General features: G+C 38.3%; 1 protein-coding gene across 2 annotated transcripts in view; it reads right to left on the bottom strand.

Moving 5' to 3' along the window:
* The window catches only part of MCAM (melanoma cell adhesion molecule), a 508,421-nt gene extending 499,441 nt beyond the window's left edge, over positions 1-8,980 (bottom strand). For both annotated transcript variants that reach the window (XM_044081049.1, XM_044081050.1), the window contains exon 1: positions 8,898-8,980. In XM_044081049.1, coding sequence (XP_043936984.1) covers positions 8,898-8,970 — 73 coding nt within the window. In that variant the 5' untranslated portion in view covers positions 8,971-8,980. The remainder of the gene's footprint in view (positions 1-8,897) is intronic.
* Between the last annotated feature and the right edge of the window lie 4,594 nt (positions 8,981-13,574).

Genomic DNA, 13,574 nt, shown 5'->3' with positions numbered 1-13,574 from the left:
AGCAGCTCCAGAGTGTAAATCAAGAAAGCCGGTTCATGTCAACCCAATTCATTCTACAACCAAATCCCTGATGCATTCAGTGAAACAAATCAAGGCTTCTGGCATGCTGTCAGCTGCAGCCCGAGAATGAGTAAGCTTTGGAGGCATGGCTACATTTAAATGGCCATTGATGATGCTAGCTTGATAATGTGTATTCTCCACCATAATATATTACTGATTTCAAGTAAAATATTCTTGCCGCCAGACACTTTGTAGATTTTAGTTCATTGTAACACACACCTCCCCCAAACACCATCTTTACAGAAGACAGCACCTCAACCCAAATCAACAGCCCTTATATTAATGTAATATGTATACCTCATACTTATTTCTACAACTTATCTACCTGTTTTGTTGTCTTGTTAGTATTTTAAGCATATTAATAAATTAAAGATTAAAATATTTGTACATACAGTCACACTGACACAAAGGAGATAAAATATTCACTACAATGCCCAGAGATATAAAAATGATAATTTACTAGCACAGAATAAAGTTACTAACACTTTTCCATGCTGCTGCAGTGAACACCCTGTCAATCTCTCTGATTCCCATGCATGGCATTCTTCCAGTCTCTTCAGTACCTCTCTACCATACTGTTGTACTTTACACGGCCAGTGCCCCAAACTGCAGATCGAATGAAGTACAACTTGAAGGGCAACTGAACGTTTAGTTTAGTAAGATTCTGTTTTGCAGAGAAGACAGTAAAAGCCAACTCTACCAATATCCTGACATCTGCAGCCCGGACAGTAGTAACTTATGGGGAGTAATCAGACAACATTATGCCTATAAACATGCAAGAACAGGCTTCACTACTATTGTTAGCGAAGTGCCAAATGGCAAGAGACTAACAATGGTAACAGCCACCTACCTACAAATACCACATCTGACTATTCCAAGATCACTGCAACATGTATCAAATTCATTCTGATATACACGGAAGGAGGCATCCATAATGGCTAGGGTGGGAGAGAGGAGAGTGTAAGCTCTGTGGGAACTGCAGAAAGGTTTTAAGCAGTGCAAATGTGGATGAGGATTGAAAATCAGAAACAAGACATGAAATTTACAGAAGTAGTTTTAAAATGTCGACATAATCAGATTTATCTGTAAAAATATAACATATATTTTATATTACATATAACAAACACTAAAATTCACAAGTCCTCCTAACTCTAGCACTCTCATTAAATTTAGGGCATCTGCTAGAATACTGTCTTGAGATTCTGCAAGAATACTGACTCTTAACTTGTACCGAATTCTCATTTTAACTTTGTACACCCCTTATAATGTGTATTTGATACAAGTTTCATTAATTGTCAACTTATTTGTAATGTTTGTTTATAATATGGATTTCCTGCTTGAATTGTTACAATGTATAATGCATTTGTATTGTTTGTTTTAATATGTATTCCGCTTGAATTGTTACAAATGTATAATCATCTCTAATAACCTAATGTAACATTATTTTGTCTGGAGCTTTTCTCCCCAGGACTCCATTGAAAACGGGTTCATCTTGGCCCAATGGACTATCCTGGTAAACCAACTGCAAATAAATAAATAAATAAATAAATAAATAAATAAATAAAGTAAAAAATCCAACAGTTAAGGTTTGGTTATACCTACCAGTAAAGGACTCATCTAGGGAACTGAAAACATAAGTTCATAAGATGTTATCAGGAACAGAGTGAGACTATTACCTTACTCAGTAACAGCTCTGAGTCTACAAACTGGTACCACCACAGCAGGAAAAATGGGTACATAAGCACTGCAGTAGTTGGCATACTACATGGTTGGTAGATGCAGGGAAAATGGCCAGGGAATCCAAATGAGGCATCCCTTCATATTCAAATACAGCATCCTCATTAGCTGTGCCATCCAATGATTCAACAATAAATCTGCCAAACCTATCTGCCGCACGGGGTAAATTAGCATTATCTAGAGTGATTATCAAAGGCAGGCATTATGTAGAGTGATTATCAAAGGCAGGCATGCTGACGTCACCCAGAATGGATGTGACAAAAGTTATGATGGGTTTGCCCAAAGGTGTAGTGGCAAAATACAAAAGTGAAACAGAAGGCTGACTTCATAGCCAGGATAAAGTCAGTGCATATCTGATTACTATTCCACACAGACTCTGGACTACATGTCACTTAGAAGCACATCTACCTGTTTCATGCTGCTGCCATAAACCATCCTCGGTTAGAAGCACATCTACCTGTTTCATGCTGCTGCCATAAACCATCCTCGGTTAGAAGCACATCTACCTGTTTCATGCTGCTGCCATAAACCATCCTCGGTTAGAAGCACATCTACCTGTTTCATGCTGCTGCCATAAACCATCCTCGGTTAGAAGCACATCTACCTGTTTCATGCTGCTGCCATAAACCATCCTCGGTTAGAAGCACATCTACCTGTTTCATTCTGCTGTTATAAACTCATACTATGGTCAACCACAATTAACTGTTAACTAGGCTGGTTTTGAACTTTGGTCTTTACTGACCAGACAGCTACCCCTCAAAAGGTGCTTTTTAATAGTCTTTAACGAGCGGGTAATGATTAAAAAGTTGAACTGGAACAAATTAAAATATCAAAGTGCCCAATTAACACTTTTAAATATAAATTAAGTAATTGTGATGTAAGCTTCATATACTCATTATATCATGTATAGTTCTTTAGGCAAAATTAAGTCATTCTTGATGTATGTTTTATATATTTTTTTATTTCAAGCGCTGCTCTCTTTACTAGTACAGTGAAGAATTAACATTTCTTTCCTCCTCTCAATTACTGAACCAGTGATGAATCTGACAAAAAAAAAAGATTTTATAATACTCTGTGTTCTACTGATGGTTGCAGTTGCCACATTTTTGTTATAACCCAGGCTGAGCCTGTAACTGGCCCTGCTGTGATTAGCGCTCTACCCCAATAACCAATATTTAAATAAAAAGTAAAGAAACAAATACATACAAATATTTTAATGACTACTGATACTTATTTTGTGATAGAAAAGACCTTCTGTGTTTTTCTACTGGTATCTACACTGAAACATTAAGTAGACAACCTAAAACATTTTCTATATCTCCAGTCCTAATTCAGGTACTTTCTTTACAAAATGTGGCTTATATAAATCTTTCTGCTTAACTCCAGTAATTATTCAGACTGAGCCTTGTCAGTACGTGTTTTCATATCTCTCCCAATCAGAGTTTCCATACTTTTTATTACCACTTGCAACACTGACTGGAATGGAATTTATCTAAGGTCAGCCAGCTTTACAGATGTTTGAAAACCTAAGACCATTGTAAGACTTAAACATGAGACCTCTTGGCTCAGAGACTTGTTTATCTCCTCCCATGCATACGGACAATTAATCAGCTTGTAAATATTAAATTGCTAAGCTGCATGTAGTTGCCTCCACTATTAGAATATAAACAAGAAACACTGACTGTGAAGGAACAGTTGGCTTGTTATGTATACCCATTTCTTTGAACTGGCTAAGCAGCCATTTAAGCCAGATATTAAGGTTTATCAACTTATTTATTTAATTTTACTTTGATAAATAGGAAAATGTAAGTGCTTGCTGTCTGTTTCCAATTGAGGCCTAAGGAGGAAAGATCCAGCATGTCACAGCTGAATAAAAGTGATTACCAACATGCCAGGTACATTCTTTTGTATACTAATATTTCCATGCATTACATAAACAACAATCATACATAATCAGAATAACACTTTAACAAACCAACATGTGCACATTAAAGCATTTTTAATCTCACAATTATTTGCCAAAACAACACATGACCATTACTAATTAATAACTATAAGTAGTTCTATCAGTTCAAGAAGGAAAAGAAAGACATCTCTTTTGCAACACGCATAAGGAAATATGCAGTCTGATGCTGTTGTCTTGTAGGAAATGATCTTATTACCAAGCCTATTTACAACAGAACAAGTCCAAGTACTGCCCACTTCCTACGCCTAAAGAGTACTTCACTTCTGACCATTAACTGTCAAGAGTCTGACTACTGGTGCCACTTCCTATCAAACATTCATAAAGTCCAGCATTTACACTACCCCCAACCCCCCACTCCTCATCTCAGTATAAAGACCCTTTTGTCAGAGTGAAGGTCATTTTCTCCTGAGAGAACAGACTAACATTTAAACACTATATTCTGTGTAATATGGTTTAAACTGAAACTGGGCAACCAGCAAAGTGTTACCAGACTCTCAGAAGCAATTTCAACTGGCTTAAATTAAAAAATATATAATTATTGTATGGCACATGCCCACTCAGTCTAACACACAGATGCACACACGTGTACACACACAAACTCAAAAACATATATTCATGCACACATTTGCATGCATACACAGACACACACACAGACACACACGGGAGCAGTCTGGTGCACATCATAAAAGCTATAACATGCTGTTTAATTTTAAAGGGGCAGCACTTACCTAATGCAAATGTCTTACTTCAGACATGTAAATGAAAATAAAAGTGTGCAAAAAAGGCAGCAAAGATGTTAACTTTGTTCAGAATGGGGTATATTTGTTATGTTGCCAGCTACTGAATTAAAAGCTTCCAGTATATTTGTTAACTGGGTATACAGGCTTACTTCTACCAGACCCTTTTAAATGTTAGAAAATTATTAATTTGTTAACAATGTAAATTAACCTGTCATCATCATGAACCCTTTTCGTTCATGACTTTTGGCCACAAAAGCAAGAGTAAATATGATATACATAACTGGACACTTCAGGGTAACCGATCAACCAGTATATGTTAGGAGGAAGCCAGAGAAAATCCCCTGCAGAGACAGAAGAGGAACATGCATACTGTATAAGGACAGTGACAGGTGAGTGGGAATAAACTCGTAACTAGTACTGTGAGACAAGAATCAGGACTATTAAGCTGTCATCATAACCCAGGCCAAAGGCAAATCAGCTTAAAATACAGAGCAAGTTAACAAAATGATGCACATTGTAAAAACACACAGATCAGAACATAATGCATTCACTACTAGGGTTATACCAATACAGTTATTTAGTTCAGGCTGCTTAAATAAAAAAAAACAGCTAGACATTTCAGTAGATGCAAACACACAGGTGGATGATTCCTAAACACATGGGTTATAAGTATCTGGTTCTCCAGGTCTGTTCCCAGTTGTGCTATCTTCAATGTAGAATATGCACATCCCGCTGTGAATGTCTGCGTGTGTGTGTGTGTGTGTGTGTGTGTGTGTGTGTGTGTGTGTGTGTGTACTTTTTAACAGACTCCAGTTTCCTTCCACATTTTATAGGCATGCTAAAAAGTGAGTTGACAGCCCAATAAACTCTAGATTGTGTGTGTGTGTCCTGGAATGGACTTTTATCTCATCCATGAATGTCTTACCATCAATGCATGCAAGGGTACTCTATGGCTCTCCCATAACTATAAACAGATTATAATATATATTGAAAAATAAATGAATGAATTACTAAAAAAAATAACTATGCCATGTTTAAGAGCTCCAAACCTAATACAAATACAGTACACATAACTAAAACATTTTGTACAACAAAATCTTACATAAATATCATGTATTTAACTAAGAAAGTAACAAAAAATTTAAGAGTTGATGAGACAATTGCCAGTAAAGGAAAGTACAGCAACTGCAGCTTCTGATTCACATTAAGACCTGTTTCAGAAATATGAACATATATTACAAGCTAAGCAACTGGCCTGGGCAGAGAAAATTAAATGGGGACAATGGGGAAACATACAACCAAACACCATACGAAGAAAAAAGTGAGGACAAATAAGTGACGGAAAAGAATATGCAAGGCATGTGAAGGGAGAATAAATAAATACCAAGCAGTTTGATTATGCAAGACAGCTTCAGATAAAAACATACTATAATAATTTTAGTATATATGGCACATCTTAAATTCCATATTCAGAGTAACTCTTATAGAAAAAAGGCAGTTTATGTTGAGGGTACCAACAAAGGGATGTGGTTTACAAATCAGATATTTCTGGCTACTCCCCTGCACACACACACACACACACACACACACACACACACACACACACACACACACACACACACACACACACACACACCCCGCAAGTGGGGATCAAAGAAAGGGATCTTTGCATGGACTCCAAATTCAGAAATAAAAACTTGCATCAGTCCAATAGGAAAATGTTGACATACTACATACTGTATTGGCAAAAATGGAATGTTATTTTCTTGTTTTTGTTAACTAGATTTTATGTGTCTATTAATAACAACTGTTACACTCAGAAAAATCAAAAATATTATGGTGGCAAGTGAAAACTATAAGAAAAACTGTAATTATACATATATGTGTGTATGCTCCTTTATATGCAAAATATGTGAGCGACATATGTAGCATACTACACAAGAAACAACAACAATGCTTAACAGACACAGGGGAGTGAACATTCAAATTTTGTATTGTTTGCTACTTGCCGTGGATATCTCACTCCTTATTAGCAGCAGATACCTTATGAGAGATTACTAGACTGGGGAGCAGTCCCATTCAGGGGTATCTCAGTTTACCTACAGACATAAACCCCCTCAGTATCATAAATCTGTACCTTTCTAGCTTCCTACAAAATGGAAACTTTTCACCTCAGTGGTGCCATAAAGCATAGGAGGACCTCACAAAATACTATTTCTAAACAGAAATAATGAGCTGTAATGAAAATTATTAAGGATAGTGGATATACCAGTAACTCATTTCACTGATTGTAATACTCTACCCTTGACAACAGCAGGAAAGCACAAACAGGGCAAATAAATCCTGATGGTGAAGCTAGTGACACAAATAACTGCTTGCAGCTGACCAAGAGATAAAAAGATGCAATGTGCACCAATTTCAAAGCTAAAATGCTTAGATCACTCCTGTGATATCAAAACAGAACTGAATTAGATTCTGAGTTGTTCTGTTTTGTCTTTCTTTCACAGCATACCCACGTGCTATGAAACAGACACGTCTTAACCTCGGAACCATCACGTTGGCCCTGCATTTGTCACGGATCTGATTAGACTGCAGTCATGTTCATTAATTAGAAATTTAAAGCTCCATAAAGACTGCATATCAATAAATTTTACTGGCAAACCTGTGTATACATTTCTATCTATATGCATATTGCTTATTACCATATTTCCAATGAACAAAGCTAAAGATATGGAAAACACACTTTGCTACAAACAGAAACACAAAAGTGCATTAGTGCATTCTGAAGCTGAGTAACTGCTATACTACTGTTGGTACATGGTTAATGTATTCTTTTCTTCTTGTTACTTGGGGTTATGCAGTGAACTGATGCTTACATAGTCAGTTAACAGTGTGGTAGTGCCAACCACTCAAAACCTATGTCAGCCCTAAACCACAACACACCACTATGCAGTTATCATTTATAATACTCCAACATGAAGCCAGGTTTCTAAAGAGCCCAAAGTATTAACATTAGCTCCCGGAGGCCAGAACAAGATGTTCTGTTGGAAGCACAAAACAAACATTTTTGGAATGACCATTCAAAGGGCAGCACAGCAGACATGCATTGGATATGGTTCCATGCAGTGCTCAAGGTACGTCTGTGCTAGGGTGGGGCTTTTCATACAAATGTGGTTTCATATGTGGTAAATCATCTGCTCTGAACTACTGTTTTTTTTCCCCAGCACTGCTTCTCTTGCGCCTGCAAAGGGGTGACATTGCTGGTATATCAAACTGAATGAACTGGAACAAAATTGTTAAACGATGACACACAGCCTACTAAAGGTAGCTGAATCACATTTTCGTGATCCACTATCTAAACTGTTCCCGGTTACATTACTGTCGTCATGAATACTATAAATGTTAGGACTCACTGTCCAGCATGACTTTCCACATGCACTCAACTGCATAACACAAAAATCTAGTTTCAGATGTCTTTAAAGCCCTTCAGAAGTTAAGGGTATAATAAGAAAAACGCTCAAAAGGCTAGTGCTACAGAGAAGTAACCTTATTTGTATTGCTCCAGAGAGTTCAGTAGTTGCAGATCTTGAGGCAAAACAATTGGGTAGTGATCATTATCTTTCTGATTAGTGGTACAGCGTTTAACATGAAAATGTACAGAGTTGCCAGCATTAATACAGTGAGTAAAGCAGCAGAGAAAGCTACTACAGAAGCACCTGTTCATCGACTCATTGTAATGCTCAGATCCTAAGATGAACCGCCAAGTAAGAAGCACTTCAACTGAAAAGTCTCAAGGTTACACCGCCTGAAACAAAATTCGGGTTATTAACTAGAAGAAAGTGTAACTGCAGGGAAGAGTGTCATTTATTTTAAAGGGGGTGCATTTGAGAGGCAAACTAAAATCCCGTCTAATAATAAATACATAAACCTTCTGGATAATCTTTGCGCCTGCACAAAATCATGCAAAAACACGTCATTATATCCATCATTACGAAATGTAAACAGATACTGGTCGTAGCACAGAGACAGATAATAAGCTGGGGAGCCAGTAAAAGAGTGTAACCTAACTGGCCAAAGCATTGGAAATGAACGCCAAACTCAGTCCCATCCCTAAGCCCTGGACTGCAGAGCTGCAGGTCCTCGCTAACAACAACTATCCACGTGGGACTACAGCCAGCCCCAGCAGACAGGGACCTGCAGACCACCCAGCCGGAATGCAACCCGATGGTGCTTCGCTGCTGACTGGCTAGGATGCGAAGTTTGTCACCCAACAAGTTGGCAGTAGGGTAACCAGAAATAGTGCTGAACCAGCTCCCCCATGCTGCCCCGATCACTTCTCTGCGGGAGTGGGACAGAAAGGCAAGGCAACCCCACCCATTCCCAGTATCACTCACCTTTTCTAGTGCCAGAGAGAAGCATCAGCAAGGAGAAAAAGCAAAAATCAACAGCAGACACCAACAAAGCCATCTTCCTCGGATGAAGTGAGAGTTTCAACTAAGATTTCAAAAAAGCAGAGCAGGGCTGACGTCAGGATGGGGAGGGGGCATCTGGGAGGTGGGTAGCACACTTTTGCTAAAGCACATATCCAAGCTCAAGTCAGGCGGAGCTCTTGCATCTGTAAATTTATTACCGTTCTCATGAGAATGAAGTAGGGGCATTTCGGTAATTTGTCATTCTTAAGGACTGTACTAACAGCGGCGTTCTTGCTTGCTGATGAATTTCAACATTTTATTTAAAACTGCAATTCTTTTTTTCTGCATTGATATATATGTATACACTAGGGTTGCCACCTTTTCAAATGGCCAAAGTGGGACATTTTTGGTACAAACATCAGATTTTACAGGCCAACACATACCCACGGTCAGTACAAAGGATAGAACTTAAAATTTTTGCCTAAATAAAAGCTTATTCTTATAGCATCTTAGTTGCTTATTCTGTTTCTTATAACATTTAGGTATTTTAGATACAGAATAACTGTTTTATGCAACTATTACATAAAATATAGGAAATAATGTTGTCCTAAAATCTCAGGACATTTGCCATTTTTTAAATTTTTTGTCAGGACACAACTGCCCAAAGAGGGACTGTCCCTCGCAAAGTGGGACAGGTGGTAACCCTAGTATACACGCGCGCGCACTAAATTCTTTTTTAATGCTGCGGGTTTATCCATTTTAATTGTAAAATTTACTTTAATGCGCAATTGATGTAAAGTTGCATTTTTTTGTGTCATTTCAAGGCAATATAACATACACCTCCTGGGGGTGTATTGTTGGCTACTAACGAAGAGTACACCTGCCAACTTGTATATGCTGGTAAAGAGTTTGCAGAAATGAGTGCTGCCCGGGTTCGTAACCAGCACTGTAGGATAGTGAAATTGCATGTGGATGGCTAAATTTACCAGAAGTATGTGTCTGCGTGTGAGTGTGATGTGGAAAAACTACCATGGCAGGGCTAGCCACCTGGCGGTGTAAACCTTGGTCAGATGATTGTCACCCTTGAAGTGACACCCCGACCCATGTGCAAAATGGGAAAAAGCCAAGGGGCTGTGGATGGATGGAGTGAAGCATAATTAGCTGGTCATTTTGCAAGCCTTACTATTAACAGATAAGATACGTACTACGGTGCCCCTCCCTCGAATTATTTATTTTGTTTATAGAGAAACTGTCAAGCAGATTAGAAACCGTGTAGGATTAAAAAGTGTGCTGGAATAAATATGCTTTGCTGCATTACCATTGTTTAATTATTTGAACACCGCTGCTACGACCAAGTGTTCGGAATAATAGCAGATGGCTAGTTTTAACGGAGATAAAAAGAGTGGAGTACTAAAAAAACTGGTCTGACCCAATAAACTAACTTTAAAAGCGAAGATATCATTTTAAAAACTGTGCTCATCAGATCATTTATTTACCTCAATTACCGAGAGCAATTCTATGACGGAAGGGGGCAGCTGAATGGTGTGGAAACATCAACAGCGAGCGGTCGGAGGTTGTTTGTTGGCACTGCAGACTGTGCTGAGACTTTGGAAATGATAGTCCTGCACTCACCGCTTCCATTGCTGTCATTTTGCCTGTAATGCTAGAATCACGAAGAGAAAAGATTACTCAAGCACCCTTTCTATAGTTTGTTGCCTTTTCTGGGGTGTGCTTTTAAAGGAGAATGACGAGATGGCATGGAAAATCGGGGTAATCCATCTGTGCTGCAGCCCTTGTATCGGACAGAAGTGATCCCACCAGGGGAGCCCATATGATTTTTTGCAGGGGGTGCAAATCCAGAGCCCCCCACTCACCCCCCCCCCCACCATGTAGCCATTCCGGTGTCCCATTACTTCTCTGTTTCTTCCCAGTTGCATAAACACTGTTCAAAACTCTCAGTGTGCATACTATTTTATGCTTTACTTCTTCAATGATTACAGATATTTGGACTTAATTTACAACTTTTATTTCAAATTTTATAGCACAAACACTGATAGACATTTGGTAAAGCAAGCAATAGTCTTAAAATGAAAGCAGACAACATTAAAACTTCTCTACCTTTGAAACTCACATTCACTGAAACAGCATTGAAACCCACATTCAAAGAAAATGCATCTGGCCAATGGCGGGTTAAGTTTACCTTTGGGCTGTTTTCAAAGCATAGGCCCCTTGCATACATTTTTAGGACCATGCAAAAGTTCTTTGATTCACTTTCTTTATTGTATTAATTATAATATATAATTAAATTATATTCCTTTTATAATACAGCATCACTTGTTAGTGTGTTTTAAATTTCTAGTTTTGAACAGTTTTCCAGTAAGCAATGAAACAAAACATATGAACCAATAATGACAAACCTCCCAATTCAGAACATTTCAACCATAAAAGGCCACTCAAACTTCTGTCATTACAATCCACCAGTATCAGTCAATATGTACAGTCTTTGTGCAAGTAAAAGTCATCTGAATAATTAAAGAGGTCTGAAACTAATAAAGAGGTTGTTGCTAGAAAACAACTTTATATTTCAGTTTTTCATCTACAAATTCAGCATCTGCTGCCCTTGAAGAATAAATTGCCTACTATGTTACATTAAAACATGGTAAGCTGGTATATTGCAATAGGGAATGGGTGGCAAGCTGAAAAACAGGTTCATAGTTACTAGGCGTCTCATCCAAAGGAGGACATACTCAGGACTGCAGCACCCAACCCCCATAAGATACAAATCTACATGCTGTTGGAGTATAACCTACAGCCCTCTACATCAAGATGCAAGTATACTACATGCTATGCTACTAACACTGATTTAAAATTCTATACCATTATAGTGATACCATTTGCTAAACAAAACAGTTGCACATTTTAAGCAGACTTAGCATGATCAGCAGTAAACTTCTCTTCCCTTGAAGCTCACAATTCCTCGAAAATGCACTTGAAAATAAATTCCACCTGTTAACTCTAACTAGGGCATTTCACTCTCTCTCTCTCTCTCTCTCTCACACACACACACACACACACACACACACACACACACACACACACACACACACCTCAACTTCTTAGTGCAAGAAATCTGGACAAAATCTTAAATAAATAGGAACAGATTATAAGTATTACTCTCATGAACTTAGAAAATTGCAAGACTAATAGGATTTGTGTTAGTATGCATTTTTCTGAAAGATATGATGTCTAAAACTCAAATGTCGGTCATTATGTAGCAACTTCAATCCTTTTTAGGAGGAACATAAGGCAAAAACCTGGACAAATGAAGGGTATGCTGCTTCCCCTCTTACACACACACACACACACACACACACACACACACACACACACACACCATACCTCTCAATCTCTTAGCACAAGAAATCTGGAGAAAGTCTATTATAATGCTGGGGACAAAGGCCCAAAACCAGGGACACATTTAGAAAGTTGCTAGAATAACAGGATTTGTGTTAGAATGCATTTTTTAAGGATATGAAGTCTGAAACTCTAATGCATGTAATTATTTAGTAACTTTAATCCTTAGCTCATTCCAGTGATTTGTAAAAAATAAAAAAATAAAAAAAAAGAATTTTTATGAGGAACAGACCAAAAATATAAGGCAAAAATCTGGACATTCTGTGAAAATCTGTACAGTTGAGAGGTATGAAACACATATACATCCCCCCTACCTCCTTAGAAAGTGGATAGAACAACAAGGTTTGTATTATTATGCATTTTCTGTGGATATAATTGCAGGGTGGTATGAACCCCACACACACACACTCCTACCCCCTCTTACACACACACACACACACACACACACACACACACACACACACACACCCCCCTACCTTTACCTACCTACTTCTTACATACATGCCTAAACACATACATGTACACACCTACTACTCACTTGTACATTCATCTGCAGTCCAAACGTCTTCTGGAATTCAAATTCTGTGCGGGAGCTGAAGATGAAGACATAAACCATCAGTCGCACAGAAGCAGAAGTGCCTGAGTGACTGGACGCAAAAAGCATTCTTAAAGAAGAACAGCCTTAAAAAATAAAAAAAAAGCAACATATTTGTTTTAATTAAAAGAAGATTAATCTCCCAGCTAGCCAATTCCGGGGGGGGGGCACCTACCTGCGAGCGCGCTTGGATCCCACTCTTTAGAATAACTTTATTCATCCATGATTTGCTTTAGAAAGTGCTGGAAATGCACTCTTGGGCAGATGATGTGGCAACCCTCAATTAGGTTTTTGTTCTTTATCTCAATATTTTTAGGGCTGGTGTTAGCATTTTGGGCCCCTCCGCAAATGTTAAGTTGGGGGCTGCTGGGCTCTACAAGCCTAATTATCACCTTGTAACTGACATCCCACCATAGCAACCTTTTAGTTGATGCTGCAAAATTTTAAGGGTGCACACAGACTGAGCTGTAACTGCAGTGCTCTTGCATTATGACTGATCTGTGTATCATACTATGTTGGCCCATCTCTTAGGAGGGCATTCACAGTTACTGTTGTTTAGCTGCAACGATGATACATTACATCAACTCTATGTTCAGGCCAGACTTAGGTGAAATGGTGCACTAAGTCCTTCATACTGTTTCAACCCCCCC

This window comes from Protopterus annectens, chromosome 8.part0 (assembly GCF_019279795.1).
Source record: "Protopterus annectens isolate FY-2018-M chromosome 8.part0, PAN1.0, whole genome shotgun sequence".
In the NCBI taxonomy this organism is placed as follows: Eukaryota; Metazoa; Chordata; order Ceratodontiformes; family Protopteridae; genus Protopterus; species Protopterus annectens.
Note: the sequence above shows the minus strand (reverse complement) of the source record. Positions and strands in the feature narration are given on the sequence as shown.